The sequence below is a fragment of the Monoraphidium neglectum genome (assembly GCF_000611645.1).
Source record: "Monoraphidium neglectum strain SAG 48.87 unplaced genomic scaffold scaffold01067, whole genome shotgun sequence".
NCBI classification, from domain to species: Eukaryota; Viridiplantae; Chlorophyta; class Chlorophyceae; order Sphaeropleales; family Selenastraceae; genus Monoraphidium; species Monoraphidium neglectum.
Window position 1 is genome coordinate 1 of NW_014012561.1, and position 17,135 is coordinate 17,135.

Here is a 17,135-nt window from a genome sequence, read left to right on the forward strand (position 1 = left end):
GGGAGGGGCGACCGTGCCTCGTGTATGCGGCATGCCATGCCGCAGTGTACTTGTGAGCATGGGCTCATTTTCGATGTGTGATTGCCGCCGGTGGGAGAACAAGCCACATGCAAGTGCTGCTACCACTGCCAATGACATAGAATTCTGCTGGTGACGCAAGGCCACCGCCGGCGCCGCATGCATTTTGATAGCGACGGGGGCGCGTCTGGTTGTGCGCGCGCTCAACACTGCCGTCGGCGGGTGTCGGGGAGTGCGCCCACCTGATGGACCTGATGCTGAAAATGGGCTATCATGCGGGTGAGGCTGTCGATATCTGCGTTGATGGCGCGCTTCTGGGAGTGCGCCGCGTCCTCTGTGTTCTTGGCGGCGGCCAGCATCGAGTCGATGGACTGGGCAAAATTGGGGCAGGGGGCGCGGGCGGGCAGCGGAGAGTTTGGCACGGGCGACGCTGCAGCGAGCTGGGCGGCGCAGTTGCGTCAAGAGGCTCAGCATGGGCATGGACAATGCTCGTGTGGGGTGTGCACCACCGGCGGCGCCCTTCCGTGTCCATTATCTATCAGCCGTCCTCGTTTACTCTGCAGGAACCCACCCATCAACCATTGACCCCCACCTGGTCAATGAATTTTGCCCTTGGCTCCAGGTCCGACACGAGAAAGTCGCTAAAATCCGCCTGCAGGCTGCCTGCAAGGCCAGTGGCCAGCACGGTGGGACGCCGCGCCTCCCCCACGCCTGGCGCGCCGCCGGCGCCGGCGTCGCCGTCGCCGTCGCCGCCATCGTCGGCGCCGCTCGCCGGCTGCTCGTGCTCAGGGCCGACCCCTGCGGCCTGCTGCGGTGCATGGGGTCATGGGTGAGTGCACTGGGGGGCGCAGCGCAGCGCAGCACTGAAGGGGGGCGCATGGCGAGCGCGTCACGCATGCAGCGCATGCGTGTGCGCGGCACCTCCCCATGCAGACCTCCCCTCTTGTCACGCCCCCCGCCGGACTCGCGTTCGGCCTGCCCGCACTCGCATGCAGCACGTCAGCTTGCCGTCATGCATTTTCCATGTTGGCGTTCGTCATGCATGCCCACACTCACTGTGCCATGCGCCCTGCGCCATGAGCAAGCTGCCAACCTGCAGGTGTGTGTCGTCATCTGCCATGGACGACGGCACCATGGTGGCCATGGCCGCGCTGGGCAGAGAGCCGCCGTACTCCTCGTGGTCCATTGATGCGTACGCCCGTGCTCAAGGGTTGCTATCTAAGACGAGGCTCTTGGTGTACTGCAGGAGGCGCGCCGCATCCGGAAAGAGGCGGGGCGGCGTTGGCGGGCAGCTGCAGCTGGTGTCGTATTCAGACCGTCTTCGGTCAGCCCAGCAGCTGGGCCATCCATCCTGTCAGCAGTGATCCCCAGAGCGCCTCAGATCGTGTACATATGGACATTCATCCGAATTCCGGCCTCGCTCCACCTGATTTGGGGTCTTCAGCGAGTTGAGGGGAGATCGGATCTCGACAACTATGAGTCTGCCTGCAACAGCACGTGTATGTGAGCACGTTTAGTATGAAGGATGTATCACAACGGTACTCGCTGCCAAGGCGTGTGAAACAGCCGATGATCTCAAGGTACTCCTGTGCGTGTTGCCGCGAAGGGACACGTCAGAGACTGTTACCGTATGATATGGCTGCATAAAAAAGTGTTCAACAATTCATACTGACTCATTGTATATATTCATATCGGCATGGCGGTTGTTGTGCAACAGCGTCGTCCGCAACTGGCATTGGCCCTTTTGTGGACGCACGCACCCATTGTGGGCACCGCATGCGGCGGTCAGGGCGGCGTGCGGCGGAATCACTTATGCCCAGATCAGCAAATCTGGGAGCTATCTTCTGCCTTGTCACAGTGGCCAGGTTGTCGTGCTGTCATCCCGATCCGCACACACCCGACCTTGTGCGCCTCTGCCATGGCATGAGCGCAGGTGCAGGTCTGTGGGAGGGGAGCCTCAGCATATCAAACTGACTGAGCATCATTCCTGGCCCTTCAGGCCCACTGATTTGAATCTCACATATGAACGGTGTGCATGTAACAATGAGGGGTCCAGAAGGGGCACGGGTGCAGCGCAGGGGTGACATGCAAGCGCGAGAAAGCAATTTATCAGATTCATCAGCACTGAGACGCAGGGCCTTGAAGGGGCCATGCATCGGCACAAAGCGCGAGTGTAGCTCGAGCGCGACATACTGCGCACGCAGGTGACATGCGTGCAAAAAAGCTCAAGGCGGTGCGCCAGGCTACAGCAGCAGCAATTGCCACCCAATCAGTTTGCCACAATGCAAAAGGGGTTCCAGCAAGGCATTATAAGCGCAAGGAACTCTCATGCCATCACAGCACCATGTGTTGATTAGTGATGCAGTACAGGAACGTGCCATGCATGCAACTCAGTCATACATCGTGCAAAATCCTGCATTGTCGGGAGCTGGGTTTGGCAGGGGCGGATGGCTTCATCCGTTCGGAGGCCAAAAGACAGAAAATGTGGATTGATTGGCGGTGCTCATGAAATGGTGAGTACGAGCGACACACAGACATTTTGGCTGTCTGGTCGCATGATGGATTGGACCGAGCAGGCACCGGCCGCGCAAAGGGCTGGGTTGAGGCCTGTGCAGGTGCGTGTGTGTGTGTGTGTGTGTGTGTGTGTGTGTGTGTGTTGCGGCCCCCCATTGCAAACCCTTGGGGAAATCCGTGGGTTGATTTGGTGTGGTCAGCACACAGCCGGCAATGAGAAAGAGGGAGGACCGCAGTGCGACAGCTGCCCAGAGTTGTGAGGCGCCCGCCATAAATTGATCGCACGAATTGGGGGCTCCACACAGTGGTCGCCCGAAGCGGCAGCGCTGGCTCGACCAAACGGTCGCGCACGGCTGCGTCACATGGGCAAGAACCAGGATCAGTAGCAACAAGACCCGACAACCGAGCTGGCAATACAGTAATCAGGGTCTCTCTGGGGCATGCGCAGCGTCACACAGGTGACAGCCTCGAGCAAACTCGGCCCGCCCCTGCCCGTGACTGGCTGAAAAGCAAACTGGAATGCACGAAGCCACGCGCCGCGCGCCAATATGCGTGCGGTGGTGGATGTGAAAAATTGCCAGTCGTGCAGCCATGAGCGCCCGTGTCGCAGCGGCTCAGGGCCGGTTCAGGCCCGCGCCTGACAAGTTGGGGGCGGTGACGTCATAGCGGCTGGAGAAGGAGCTCGCCACAGCCTGCCCAGCGCTGGAGATGGCGTGGGGCCCGTCACCTGTGTCGCTTTGGGAGAAGCTGCCCGCTGGAAGCAGCGCCATGCCGATGCTGGCGCCCACGATAACGTCCTTCTTCGCGCCGACGCCGGTGGCGCTCGTGGGGTTAAACGTCCTGAGCGTGACGCCGCGCGAGGTGCCGGGCGTGCCCTCTGGCTGTGCGAGCGGCATGGCGTTGGAGGCTGCGACGGTGACGGCGGTCTCAGTGTCGACCTTGGACAGGGCCACGGGGCCAAATGCGGCGGCGGAGACCTCGCCGGCCGGGCCCTCGCTCTGGCTCAGGCTGGGCGTGGACGTGCGGACCTGGCCGAGGGTTAGGTGGCGCGGGTGTTTGGGACTGCCTGATGTTCTTCACTGTCATCCCGCTGTTTACATCAATCGATGTACAGTATTATCTTCGGGTCTTTAGATGTAACACATCAATGGGGTTGTATGTGACGGACGGGCTGACACTGGCATGAAAGGAGACCCTCCCTACGCGGGCCTCCTGCTGGCTGCCGCAGGTCGCAAGGTGCTTGCTGCCTGTCTGTGGGGGGATAGTGAGGCCGGGCCAGTCGGCCGTCGCTCGAAGGTGCGGGTGCGTTGCCCAGCGCACGCACCTGGCTGCCCGGATAGAGGTCTGTCGCGAGCGCGGTGACGGTGGCCTCCATGTGTTCAAACCCTTGAGACGCAGACTGCGCACGCGACTCGGCCACGTCCGTGGTGGCCAGCACCATCCAGGACTTGTCGACGCCGGTGCCTGTGAACGAGTCGGTGGTCTGCCGCAGCAGCCGCGCATCCGCGGCGCCTGGCGGGCACAGGTGCGAGGCGGCAGCGTTTGAATGAGCAGGAGGCTGCAATGTGGAGCAATAAAAAGCAGTGGTGGGCATTGACAATTGTCATAACTTGCCGTCAAGCGCCGGCGGGCGCTGGCCGTGTCCGACACGGCCAGAGTCTGGCTGCGGCCTTCCAGTACAGCTTGCACGTGCTCGACCGCTTCCGGGGCACTAGGGTTTTCGCTGTGCCTGGGACCTGCTGGTGGAACTGTTGCTGACCTGTCATGTTGATGTACTGTATAGCTGCAAGGTGTGGATTTCTGGCCCGTATCATCGCGCTTCCAACTCGCTGTGGGTGCAGCTGCTGTGGGTTTCCCTGCATGCGATTAATTTGGCGCAAGGTGCCTCCTTACTTGCAATGAGGAGACAAAAAACCGCCATGGAGAATTCTTTTCTCTGATGGCCATGCATGCTTGCGGGCCTCAGGAATCCTGCGTGTTGTGGCAGCAACAGAGGACATCGGCATGGCAAGGTCAATTCATCAACACACTTCACAGCAACGAGCGCAAGTTAGAAGTTGCGCTCAAGTGCACATATAAATCTAATGATACAATTTTGTTCAATGACCCTGATCCACGGTGCATTGCGTGCTCACGCTGGATTTTGAACGCTGCACTATTTATGGTTGGCCTGCTATGGCTGCGCGATGATGCAGTATGCTTAAATGATACTTAAGAGCCTTAAATAACTAAAATACACATCCCACGGCGATGTATTCGGGCCGGTGGGCACTGCGGCACACGTATAATGGTCACCGCACGCCCAAGTAGACCACTTGCACGCCACCGCTTCGTGCCCAAACCCTAAAGCTGCGGGTATGTTTGAAATACGTGACTTCTACCTCTCCATGTAAGCTTTCGCACCTTGTCATCCATCGTGCGGTAACCGCAATGATCTGATCTCGTACCAGGCCGCGCGTCCGCGGCGTACAAATGCTATCAAGGCTATATCCCGAGAAATTTTTCAAGGACGTACTTTATCACAGGGCGCACCTGACACCCATGGCTGTGCGCCAGTGCACTTTGCTGGTGGCAGGGCTCCACGTGCCGGGTGGAGGGGTGCACCCCTCCACCTGGCACCCAGCAATTGCGCCCAACTGCAACACTGTCACACCACTGCGGCAGCCTTGACGTCGTGTAAGGTACACGGAAACTGCTGGGTATCCAGGACTTGGATGGGTGGGCTGGCTTTGGGAAGCTTGATTGTTTTCCCAGGAGAGGGACCGCTGCAGCTCAGCAACCCCTGCCTCAACTGCGGCCTATCACGCAAGCAGGCCCTTGTGCAGCAGCCCATCCTGCCCCGTGGTGCATCGAGAAGCGCATGTTGGTGCGTGACAGTTGGCAGATGCACCGCGAGCGCATGAAGCTTACAGAAAAAAACTGCTAGTATGAGCAGACTGTGGGTAAGTGGGGTTGGTTGACCACCCCAGCTCCCTCACCACCGTGGGTCATCATGCCACCAGTCCCCACCCAGTCAAATGTGCCATGCTTCAACGATTGAAATGTCATATCCTTCAGCCAACAAGACACGGGTGCAGCGCTTGCAAGCCGCGCTGCCGAAAAGCGGCTCCGCGCGCCACCCCTGTAAGAGGGGTCAAAAGGTTAGCTGGGATAGCAAGAACGTGCGACTGCACAGCCGCAACCGCAGGCTGCAGCTGCCGCCGCTCTTGTCCCCGCTCTCACCGCCGGACGTCGCCAGGCCGCGCCTAATCTTGGTTAGTCATGTCCGCAAGCCCGGCCCTGGCGCTGCCGTCGCCCGCCCCGGCGCTGTTATAGACCGGGATCCGGCTGCGCCGCCCCAGCCCCTTGGACGCCGCCGCCGCCGCAGCGTTCGCCGCCGCCCCGACCTCGCAGCCAGCCGCCGCCGCCGCCGCGCCGCCCGCGCTGCGTGTGCTCCGCGTGCTGCGAGTGCTGCGCGCTGAGGGGGAGGGTGCCGAGTTCTCATCGTCGCCGGCGGCGCTGCTAGTGCTGGCGGGGCCCTGGCCGTCGTCGCCGGGGCTGAGCAGCCGCAGGATCTCCTGAGGGTCGCCGCCACGCTGCGGGGTTATAGTAGAGTGTTGGATTGTGAGGGCAGGGAGGGCAATTATTGGCAATCGAGGACGTTGGGAGCGGGCGCAGCGATAGGGGAAGGAGGCACGTGAGCATGCAGATCAGTTGTGGTTAGGAGCGGCGACTGGTGAAATGCCGAGCTCAAACATCATGCAGACGGCGCCTGGGGCCCACGTGCGTAGTGCCGGGCATTCAGTCTCCCCACCCAACGCGCCAGCGACGCGCAGACCGCGGCGCCCCCGGCTTGCCTTGAGTATGGCGTCGCGCTCGCCCCTGAAGTACTCCAGAAGAATGGCCTGCGGCGGGCACGCCAGCTCCGCCACGCGCCCCTCCCCGGGCACCGCAAACTCGCGGCGCTCCGGCAGCTGCGGCGGCGCGCGGCCGAGGGCCTTGCGCGCTGCCGCCTGCAGCGCGGCGGCGGCTGCGGACAGGCCCTCGGCGTGCTCCTCGCCGAAGCCTGGCGGTTTTGGGGGGCGGGGAGGTGGTTGGGGCGCTGACACGTGCCATTGAAGGCTGAGGGCGGAGCCAGCCCAGGCTTTGTATTCTTTAGCTGGCACCCTGAGCGCGCGAACACTAACGCCTGAGAAATGTTGGCCCAGGGGCATCGCCTTTTCAGATGTCATGCTTGCCCCCCGAGCAACCGTCATGCCCAGCTCTTCCCACGAAAGATTGCTCTCCCTTACCTGCGATCGCCACCTCTGCCTCGCCCGCCGCCGCCTCCAGAGCCCCTGCCACCTGCTCGTCCGCAGTCCCCGCGGCCTCGGCCACACCAAGCAGCTCCGCGGCCGCGCCGCGGAGGCCCGCCGCTCCGGCCTCAAGCTCGCGCGCAGCCGCGCCGCGGCCGCCGGCGACCGCCGCCGCCGCGGCGCGCTCCGCCGTGTCCAGCTCAGCGCGCTGCCGCAGCAGCAGGGCGCTGATCTCGCCCGTCTGCCGCGACAGCTCGGCGCCCGTCGAGGCAGCGCCGCTGCGGGCGGCGGCGCCGATTGCGGCGCCGATGTCGGAGGCGGCGGCGCGGAGGGCGCCCAGTTGAGCTGACAGCTCAGCGTCGTATGCCGCCACGTCACCCTGGTGTTGCATGAGTGGGCGCCACAACACACGCGCCCAGAGTATGAGTCGGTTGTGACTGCGTAATGCCTCAGCCGGCACGTTCAAGGTCTGTGTAGGCCTTCAGGCTGGCGTAGTCACCTCACCGCCGTGAGTCACATCATATGCGGGGCCCCAGCCTTTGATCCAAACGCGCACCTTGATCGATCCGGCGCACACGCCAGCCGCGGCGGCCGCACCCTCTGCCGCCGCCCCCAGCTCCGCGCCCCCTTCCGCCAGCTGCCGCCGTACGCCCTCCACCGCGCCCGCCACTGCCTGACGCCGCTCCGCCGCGAAGCCGCTGAGAAGCTGCCCGATCTGCGCGACCAGCCCGGCCTCGCGCTCGCGGGCCGTGCGGTCAAAGTCCTCCACGAACGACGCCAGCGAGCCCGATGCTGCAGAGAGCGTCGCGCCAGACAGCTCCCGCACGCCGCCGAGCCCGCTGCGCGCGGCGTGCAGGCCGTCGGCCGCGCGCGCCAGTGCCCCGCGCGCGAGGGACGCCGCCCGCTGCGCATCCGCAGCCTGCTCCTCGGCAAACGCCGCGACCGCTGACGCCTGCTCCTCGAGCGACGCCGCGAGCGCCTCCAGCGCCGCGCCCGCGCCCTGCCCCGCCAGCGCCGCGGCGCCCGCGGCACGCTCGAGCGCCTCCCGCTGCGGCGAGGCGAGCGCAGCGAGCGCGCCTGCGGCGCCGTCGGCGGCGGCAGCGAGCGCCGCGTCGAGGGCGGCGCGCGTGCCGTCGATTTTTGAGTCGAGCCCGCGCAGCTGCTGCCGCATCGCCTCAAGGTCCGCCTGCTTCCGCGCCCTGAACTCGGCCGCGTGCGCAGCCACCGCCCGCACCCGGCCCCGCTCCGCATCGACCGCCGCGCCGACCGCGGCGCGCAGCGCGTCGGCGCGCACGGCGGCGTCGCGCGCCATCACGCGGAGCGCATCCCTGTCTGAGCCGGTGACGTCCAGCGCGGCGCGGAGGCGGGTGAACACCTCAGACAGCTCTGAGGCCGCCTCACCCAGGTCTTGGGTCACCTCCTGCGGTGACAAATAGGCTTGTGTGTTTGTGTTTGTGTGTATATGTGTGTTTTGGGGCCGCCAATCGCTCAGCCGGAGCACGGAGCCGGTTCGCGTGTCAAACACCGCCGGCCAGAGCGGCCAGCGACAAGGTATCAGAGCGCGGGGGCGCGCGTGGGGCAGATGTGCGGGCGTGCGGAGCGGCGCGGGGCGCGCACCTGTGCGTGCCCCGCGATGGCCTGCTCGCTGCGGCGGTGGGACATGATTATGAAGTCGCGCTCCTGGACCGCGGCCTGCGGGGTTGCATGAGATGTTGACCGCAGATTGGTTTTGCTGGGCAAGGCAGGGTTGAGCTGCTGCGATCTGCGGCTGAGGGAAATGCAGCCAGCCTTGCAGCAAATCGTTGGGTGGTGTCCCAACCCAACCAGGGCTCCACGCATTTAATGTTTTTGCACCGCTTCCCCTGCAACCCGCACCTGCGCGGCCTCAAGCTGCTGCACCGTGCTGCGCAGCTGCTCCTCGGCCGCGCCCAGCTTGCGCGTCAGCAGCGCCTCGGTGGCCGCCGCGCGCGTCGACAGGGACTGCGGGACAGGCACGCGGGGTCGGGCGCATATGACGACGCCATCAGACCGGCGCCCACTTGTACTTTCGCCGGTAGGAAATGAATGTTCTAGTCATTTGCAATCACAACGGCCCCTATCAAGGTGCAACAGGCCCCTCCCAAAAGCGCCCCTCCTCCCGGGTACCTCGAGCTCCTCTGCGTGCTGCGTCGCCATGGCCTCGATCTCGGCTTTGTTACGGCCCATCATCTCCCGCAGCTGCGCGCGCTCCAGCTCGTACTGTTCGTACCTGCGGCGCGCGGTGATGACGTCACGGTGACGTCACAGCGATGTCGCGTACCGGCGCATGGCAGGATCACCAATTGCCAGGCAATTTGTACCCCTTGGTACGTCAAACACACAACCGTGACATCCCCTCGATCTTGGGAAATCCAAACAGGGCCTGGCAGGCGGGATGCAATCATACATGGTGCGGCGCAGGGTGCACAGCCGTCACCACCCCGCGGCCCGCATGAGGAGTGTTCCACCGTTCCCCCACCTCTCCGAGCTGATGAAGATGCCGTTCTTCTCGCGCGTTGCCACCAGGTCCAGCTTGAGGCGTTCAATCTCAGTCGTGAGCTCCTTGATCATCGTCGTCTTGCTGATGCGCTGGTTGACCTGCGAGGTGAATTGTGTGTGTGTGTGTGTGTGTGTGTGTGTGTGTGTGTGTGTGTGTGTGTGTGTGTGTGCGCGCGCGTGTGTGTGTGTGTGTGTGTGCACGCGCTGGCGCATGTCCACAAGCACATGTGTGGTGTGGATGCGCACATGCAGGCTTTGAGGGAAGCGTCTTGTTGTGTTTCTGGGCGTGAACGCCCGACAGAGCAACTGCATGGGCGTGCTAGCGGGCAGGGCACATTCTTGGGTCAAGCAAGGGGTACTGGCCGGGCCGGCGCACCTCGGGCCTGTTGCGGATGTTCTTGGCCCTGTGCGCGTAGTCGAGGGTCGAGATGGTCTCCTCCAGGAACGACAGGCTGGGGCCGATGGTGGCGATGATGCAGGTCTTGGTGCGGCCGCCCAGGGAGTCGCGCAGCAGGCGCGTCAGCTTGGAGTCCCTGAAGCGGGCGTTTGGGGAGGGTGGCAGGGGGGCGCAGGTGACGTTTGGATGTTGGAAGGCGGCTGGGAACTGCCCAATGCTGAGAGGCGAGGGCTGACGTGCGTCGGAAAGACGGCTAGGGTTTGTCGATCCCGGGGGACACAAAACGATTGCAATGGACAGCCGTCGTGCTGCTCCATGGCGTTGGCTGATGAGTCCCATGGGCGCCGCCGCCCCTGGCCTGCCTGTATGGGATGTGGCCCGAGTGCTCCACCAGCGCCGTGATGACGCGGCCCAGCGTCAGCAGCGACTGGTTGATGTTGCCTGCCTCGCGGGCGCGGCTGTCCTTGGCGCCGCTCCTGCAGACCGGAGACCGTGGCGGCCGCAAGGGACAGGGATTGGTGCTCGTGCTGAGCAGGTCGCAAATTCAACCAAGATCACCTGGGAGGATCACTTGCACAGATCACTGCGTGCGGCCGCCCGCCGCCCACCTGCTGATGTTCTCGCTGCCCGCAAGGTCCACGAGGTTGAGCTTGCCGATCTTGATGACGTCCTCGCCCTCGGGGGTGGTCTCCTTCATGTGGATCGTCACGGTGAACACGCTGAGGTGGCAAGGGGGGAGCGTGGAATGTGAGTGGGGGGCGAGACTGAGCTGAGGGTATGGGTGAGAGGGTTGGTTCATCCTCAACATGAGTGAGTTGAGGATCACCGCAGTTGTGCCTTTCGCCTGGCAGGTGAGAGTGGCCCCCCAGCACTTGATGTAGGCGGGAAAGCCCGGCGGCCAGGGCCCCACCTGTGGCTGCGGCTGGAGCGCTTGTTGAGCAGGGTCTCCGCGGTGCGGCGCTTGCTGGTGCCGCGGTCCAGGACCTGGTATATCTCTGTGTTGGTGTTTGAGTTTGTGCAAGTGTGAGCGAATCGTGTATGTATGTGTATGTGTGTGTGTGTGTGTGTGTGTGTGTGTGTGTGTGTGTGTGTGTGTGTGTGTGTGTGTGTGCGCGTGCGCGCACGAGCGCGCACGTGCGTTTGAGTGTGGGCAGCATGAGCGAGCGGGGCATAGAGCAAGATTTTAGCATATACGTATTTCGAGGGCCACCACCCGCCCCGTGATAGCCTCAACACACCGCAGTTGCCTCCGCTGCGGCGCTGCACCCCAACCCCACCTGCCGAGGTCTTGACGACCATCTCCTCCAGCCCCTGCACCACCACCCCGCTGCGGTCCTCCAGCAGGCGCAGCCGCTTGTCCTTCTCGTCAGCCACCTAAGGGAGTGGGAGGGGCCGGCGGCGGAGGAGCCCTCAATCAACACTGCCGCCACGCGTGAAGTGCGATTGCTCCGGCATATGTGTCCCTGCAGCGTACAGCCCACAACCTTTCAACAGGTCAGGGCCCCGGCGGGTGAGGACTCCTGTTGAGGGCAGGCCATGCGTTGAAGAGCCCACGCGCCATGCGGCCCCCCCCCACTCACGCTCAGCAGGTCTGTAAGCTCCTCATTGTACAGCTCCAGGAAAGACACCTTGACGCTGCTGTCAGTGACCTGGAGGTAGGGTGAGGGCGAGCACAGCGTCATCGAATGGCGTTCCCGACATTCGCAGCAACTGCAGGGCTCGCGGCGCCGGCGGTCGGGCGCGCTGTCTGCCGGCTGGCAGAGCATGGTTGAGGCATGGGCGTCGGCAGTGCGACGGGGCGGGTGGCGGGGGCTGGTGATGTGCGGCGGCCTGCTGTTGCCCCGCGCACATCGTCGGACTCGATGGCGTCGAAAATCTGCTTGATTGCGCGTGGGATGACGCCCGCCTCTGCGGCACGCGTCGGGCAGGGGTGAGCCGAGCAGTGCACTGGTCAGTATGATCCACTGTGGTGTGTCAGAACCAGCCCAGCCCGTACGCTGGCAGAACACCCAGCCGCCTCAGTCACGCCTGCCTGCAAAGCGACATGGCGCCCCAGGCCGGCAGCCGCACCGCACCTGCCGACAAGCGCTTGCCGTCCACGCTGTTGCGGGGCCCGCCCTCCATCGTGAATGTCTTGCCCGTGCCCGTCTGGCCGTAGGCAAAGATCGTGCAGTTGAAGCCATCCAGAACCTGACAGTGGCGGCAGAAAAGAGAGTGACGGCATCAAGCGTCATCAGCGTGGCGTGAATCAGCAACCTAATGGTGGGCTTTGTTAATCAGCCGTCACCACAACCGTCATGGCTGCTGTTGATGATACTGCCAGCACAGACGCGAATTTGTCATGGCAGCTGACTGCTGCCCAAGCGCAACGCCTGGATTTGCCCACCTCCTGCACGATGGGCACAATCGCCTGATTGTACACCTTCTCCTGGAGCGAGTCAGGGCCGAAAACCTGCAGGGACGCGCAGGGGAACAACCGCGAGCTCAGCACAACACTCACTGTGTACTGGACACTCGCGTGGTGCCCGGCCGCCCTGCTGCGTGGTCCCACAGCACGCAGCCTGGTCATTGGATGCTCACAGGCGCGTAATGAATCTCCTCTTTGGGCCTTGCGTGCACCTGTGCCCCCAACGCGCCTTATCATATCTAAATGTGCGGCTGAGGGACTTGCCGCCAGCGTTTTGGTACAGGGTCACTTCCCGCAGCGCCTCATTGCATTGGATGACATTTGCGGAACGCTCGGCTGTCTCCTGCGCGTTGGCAGGCCTGCACGGCAAGGCATGCCCCGGCAGCTTGGCGCCAGCCGCGCGACAGCAGTGGTTGCACAGCACCATCGTCGCTGGCAGCAGCAGCAGCAGCAGCAGCAGCAGCAGCAGCAGCAGCAGCAGCAGCAGCAGCAGCAGCAGCAGCAGCAGCAGCCAGTGTTGTGCTTGGTCCTGCCACGCACACGTCCCTGACTGCTGTGCGACTGTTGCGCCAGCCGTCAGCAAGCCATTCGCGTGCACCGGCCATGCATGTGCCGCCATGAATACATGGCCGGTGCGACCGCTCACCGGCAGCGCAGAATCACGTTGACGTGCACACCGTCGTCGCCGCTCTGCGAGCGCGCGTCCGCCATACTGGCGACGCCACGCTCAGCACCCCTCAGTGAAAGGCCTTGTGCTGTTCGTGCTGTCTCAGCACGTCCACTGTCCGCCTCGAACCGTCCCCAGATCGTGAGTGTTGCGCCTGTGCTCGTCGACTGGAACGTGGATAGCAAGTCGAACTACTCTCCGTTTCAAGCAATTCTCGGTTTCAGATGATGTAAAGGCGCATGCCACATTTCGACCCAGTGGCTACAGGTCCGCCCTCGTCGCTGTGTTCCAAGTGCAACGCACCAAACGGCAGCGGCGATGGAGTGTGTTTGAAGGTGCAATTCACAATATTTACCATGACTTCTTGTGCAAGCTAAAGCACACAGCAGCACTCGCCTGATGCAGGACGACAGGTGAGGAAATCAAATTTCAAGGCAGCTTCTGCAGTGTCACAGCTATCACAAAAAGCCATATGGTCGCCGTCTCGCTATCAAGCCACGCTTTGATTTTGAAGCTGCATTTCAAGTAACAAAAGTGCCTGCACGCTGGTCCCAAGCACGGGGCTGTGGGACCTTGGTAGTTGGCACTTGTACATGGAGCCCACCAACTCCCTGGCGAGGCATCATCTTGAGTGAAGGTCGTTTATGACTTTTGACATTGTTGTCGTGGCTGCCGTATTGTGGTTTGTGCTCAGCAGCACCAAGGTGGCTCGCATATGCCGTACGTCACCTACACCATGCTCCTGCTTCTGCTGCACGGTATGTGGTCGGTGTTGAGGCTGGTAGTCGGCCTGCTGGGCTGCATCACATATAGATCTATGTGTCGAAGGGAAACATCTTCTTACCCCTTTCGCAAGCATATCCGTCCAGGAAGCAAGACAACTGTAACGAGGCGCAGGATACGGTACCATAGCGGCCTGCTTGGGCGGTGTTTGACTGGCACAAGCGCGGTGCCAAGCAGCAGAGAGGATTCATATTGCCTCGATTGTGGCCAAATTGGCCGAAGTGCTGCTTCTCGTGCCTGTGACGCATTGGTCACTCGCGGTGCTCTGGTGGTCAAGTGGTCGCGGCTCCACCAATGATACCAGATTTTGAACCTTCGAAGCTTGCTAGAGTGCCGGTATTCTAGCTTGGAAGTCAATCAGAAAAGCCGTGCTGCCGGTGGTGTTGGGCCACCGCCAGCTCGCTATCTTTGATTGCTGCGACTGCGCGTGCCACCGTTGTGCCTTCAAGCGATCGACACGGAGTCGCGTTCCTTCGTTTCAGTCTTTTATAGTAGCGTCAGGTTCTTGTAGAAAGAATCGGCGCTATGAGCGCAAACCTGCAGCCTGGGAGTGCCGCCGTGCACTCTGGCGAGCCCCCGGAAAAATTGAAGAAAAAGGGGAGCTTCTCCAACTTGGTGGCATCACTCAGCAAGAAGAAGGGTAGCAGCAGCGACCTTGCGGACGCAGACAGCGCGGGGAACCCACCAGCGACCAAGTGAGTGGCTCGATTTGTGGGTAGCTGCAGGTGGGAGCGGGCGGCATGGCATCACAGCTGTTATTAGGCATGTTGTGAACCGCTGCAGCTGTAAACGGGCCGTCCCCAGGCGCCCAACTGTCCTGGCGAGGCGGTGCGCGTGCGCGCTTGTGCTGCTTTGCTGCACAGTGGGAGCTCCACTTGGGCTCGCGGGGATTGCGGACTTCTGGTTTGAGGGCGCTGATTGAAACCAACTTACTGCGCCCGCGCTGCGTCACGTCAAACACGCACCCGCAGGCCTGAGAAAAAGAGCCTGTTCGGCAGAAGCAAGTCAAAGCAGGCGGCCGGCGATGCCGCAGTAAGCCATGGGGCAACAGCCTGGCCCCGGCATGCGGTGCCGACAGCCTGGGCAGGGCGGTTTCTGTGGGCCACTCCACTCTGCCTCCTGTGTGAAACCACCTGCTTGTCCCTGTGCTTTCTCATGCCCGCTCTAGAGGCAGCGCACTGGTCACTGCGGCAACAGCCGTGCCCCGTTGTCCCGGGGGCACCTCTTTCCCGCCCCTCGTTTGTCATGGCCCCCACCCCGCCACCCACGACCCCCCACCTGCACCTCTGGCGCCGCACCTGCCAGGCGGAGGCTGCGCTGCCGCCGCCAGCCAGCACGGGGCTAGGGCCGTTGGCGCGCAAGCGGACAGAGGAGCTGAAACATGGCGAGGTAGGGTCAGCATGATCCGGGTTGAAGGGCGGCGCGTGCTGCTTGGAGACCCTTGGCTGGGGCGTGCAGCCGCGGTAGGCCTGCAGCCGAACAGCTCTGGAGCAGCACAGCTCCTCTGCTCTGTTGTCGTCTGCTGTCGCACCCAGCTTTCCCGCCTGCTGGCACCCCAATGGATGAGGCGTGCATGCTGGGCAGACAGCAACGTCTGCAGCTCCTGTCGGCTGCTGGCCCGGTGGACGGCAATCAGGAGAAAGCGCATGCCGCCTGCATCTTGACGGGGTGCTTTGTCTTTCCTGGTTGTGCTGCGCGCCCAGGCCGACGACGTGGCGGGCACAAAGGACCAGTCCGTGCCGCACGGCGCCACCGTGACGCTCAAGGCGGACGCGACCACGCCGGCCGCGCCTGCGCCTGCGCCCGCGGCCGTGCCTGCGCCTGCGCCTGCGCCTGCGCCTGCGCCTGCGCCTGCGGCCGCGGCTGACGAGGCCGAGCCGCCGAAAAAGCAGAGCAAGTCCGTGTTCTCCCGGGCGCGCAGCGCGGCGCAAAAAGGCCTGGCCACGGCGGTCAATGGCGCCCCGCAGTCGCGGCACCGCGCCGCGGTGGTGGCAGCGCTTGCGGGGAGGGAGGCGGATGAGGAGTTTGCACCGGCTGATTATGCAGAGGGGGAGCTCAAGAAGCCGCCGGCGCCCACACCATCCAGGGAGGCGGCCGTCGTTGAGGCAGCACCTGCGGCGCCCACCGACGCGCCCAGCGAGCCGCGCGCTCCTGCGGCCGCCGTCAAGGCGCCGGCTGGGAGCGGCGGCGTCGCAGCGGCCGTGTCTGGTTTAGATGGGGCTGAGAGGGCCAAGCGCTTCGACCCTTCTGAAGGTTTTGCAGCCGCCGCGACGTTTGGCATGGGAGAGAGCCCGACGGCCACCAAGGCTGCCAAGGCGGCCGTGCAGGCAGTCGCACCCCCTCGGTCTGACGGCGGCTCGTCCGCCGGCAAGATCCGGGCAGGCACGCCAGAGGCATATGCCACAGATGTGGTGACGGAGGCGGCGGCGACTGAGGGGCCGTCCGCCGCGGCGGAGCGCGCTGGGGAGGGGGCAGGGGCGGGCCGCAGAGCGCGGGCGCGGCGCCAGCCGGGCAGCGGCGACGGCGGCGTGAACAGCGACGACGACTTCGTGGCGGCGGAGGAGGGCACGCCGTCCGAGGGCGGCACGTCCGAGACGACGACTGACACCGGCGACCGCGGCGGCGCTGGCGTGGTCGGCGTGCTGGGGCGCGTGCGCAGCGGCGTGGCTAAGGGCCTCGCCATCGCCGTCAACGGGCGCGAGGACGAGCAGCGCTACGGCGCCGCCGCCGCCGCCGCGGCGGCAGCTGCGGCCGCCGCAGCGGCCGACGCGGAGGCCGCTGAGGCGGCGCGGCGGGAGGCGGCGGAGCGCGCAGCGGAGGACGCGGCGGATAGGGGCCCTGAGAAGGAGCCGCCGGTCCGGAAGTTTCCGCGCGGCTTCATGTGGGGCACGGCCACGAGCGCCTACCAAGTTGAGGGCGCCTTCAAGGACGAGGGCAAGGGGCTGAGCATCTGGGACGCGTTCGCGCACGCGCCCGGGAAGATCAGCGGCGGCCACACCGGCGACGTCGCGGCGTGCCACTACTACAGGTGGGCCTGCCCCGCAGGCCAGGCCAGGCCAGGTTCCGCTCATTGTAGGCACGATTTCTGTCCGGGTTTGCCGAGGCAGGCAGCGAACCACGCTGCGCGGCAGGCGCAGCCTGACGCCGAATTGGCTCCGGCGCGCCAACTGGGCCGGCTGCTTTTGCAGGAGCTCGGGCTCGGCCTGCAACCAGAGGGGTCGCGTGAAGCAAGCGCTGCCACAGCCCCCGCAGCGTGCCGGACAGCGCGCAGCCGTCCTCCCTCGACCCCCGTGAACGCATGCGCGTTTGAGGGCATCGAACAGCCACAGCGCTTGCTGCTGACAAGGCTCGAACCACCAAAATTCCCGAAATCAAAACCGCTTCTCCACAGGTACAAGGAGGACGTGGCCCTGATGAAGGCCATGGGGGTGGGGTACTACCGCTTCTCCATAGCCTGGTCGCGCGTGATGCCAAACGGCAAGGGCCAGGTCAATGAGGCGGGGCTGGCCTTCTACAACAGGCTCATAGACGAGTGAGTGCTGCCGGCGGGTGGAGTGA

General features: G+C 64.0%; 4 protein-coding genes across 4 annotated transcripts; 1 reads left to right on the forward strand and 3 right to left on the reverse strand.

Annotated features, from left to right (window-relative positions):
* Positions 1–221: 221 nt before the first annotated feature.
* Positions 222–1,204, reverse strand: MNEG_6524 (hypothetical protein; the record flags this gene model as incomplete). Its single annotated transcript, XM_014044999.1, has 3 exons — positions 222–389; positions 611–826; positions 1,112–1,204. 3 exons carry the CDS (start codon positions 1,202–1,204, stop codon positions 222–224), a joined length of 477 nt encoding a protein of 158 aa, XP_013900453.1.
* A 1,942-nt stretch (positions 1,205–3,146) lies between these two features.
* On the reverse strand, positions 3,147–4,298 carry MNEG_6525 (hypothetical protein; the record flags this gene model as incomplete). Its single annotated transcript, XM_014045000.1, has 3 exons — positions 3,147–3,560; positions 3,857–4,044; positions 4,292–4,298. 3 exons carry the CDS (start codon positions 4,296–4,298, stop codon positions 3,147–3,149), a joined length of 609 nt encoding a protein of 202 aa, XP_013900454.1.
* Positions 4,299–5,777: 1,479 nt separating this feature from the next.
* Positions 5,778–12,838, reverse strand: MNEG_6526 (Kinesin-like protein KIP1; the record flags this gene model as incomplete). The annotated part of the gene is made up of 19 exons (XM_014045001.1): positions 5,778–6,107; positions 6,342–6,577; positions 6,804–7,185; positions 7,363–8,226; positions 8,424–8,498; positions 8,682–8,786; positions 8,952–9,054; positions 9,304–9,422; positions 9,700–9,856; positions 9,999–10,196; positions 10,329–10,439; positions 10,631–10,715; positions 10,998–11,094; positions 11,301–11,369; positions 11,570–11,628; positions 11,796–11,910; positions 12,107–12,172; positions 12,417–12,486; positions 12,774–12,838. The coding sequence occupies 19 exons, from the start codon at positions 12,836–12,838 to the stop codon at positions 5,778–5,780; spliced, it is 3,306 nt and encodes a 1,101-aa protein (XP_013900455.1).
* A 1,264-nt stretch (positions 12,839–14,102) lies between these two features.
* MNEG_6527 (beta-glucosidase) lies at positions 14,103–17,113 on the forward strand (the record flags this gene model as incomplete). The annotated part of the gene is made up of 5 exons (XM_014045002.1): positions 14,103–14,272; positions 14,549–14,609; positions 14,883–14,966; positions 15,281–16,605; positions 16,969–17,113. The coding sequence occupies 5 exons, from the start codon at positions 14,103–14,105 to the stop codon at positions 17,111–17,113; spliced, it is 1,785 nt and encodes a 594-aa protein (XP_013900456.1).
* Between the last annotated feature and the right edge of the window lie 22 nt (positions 17,114–17,135).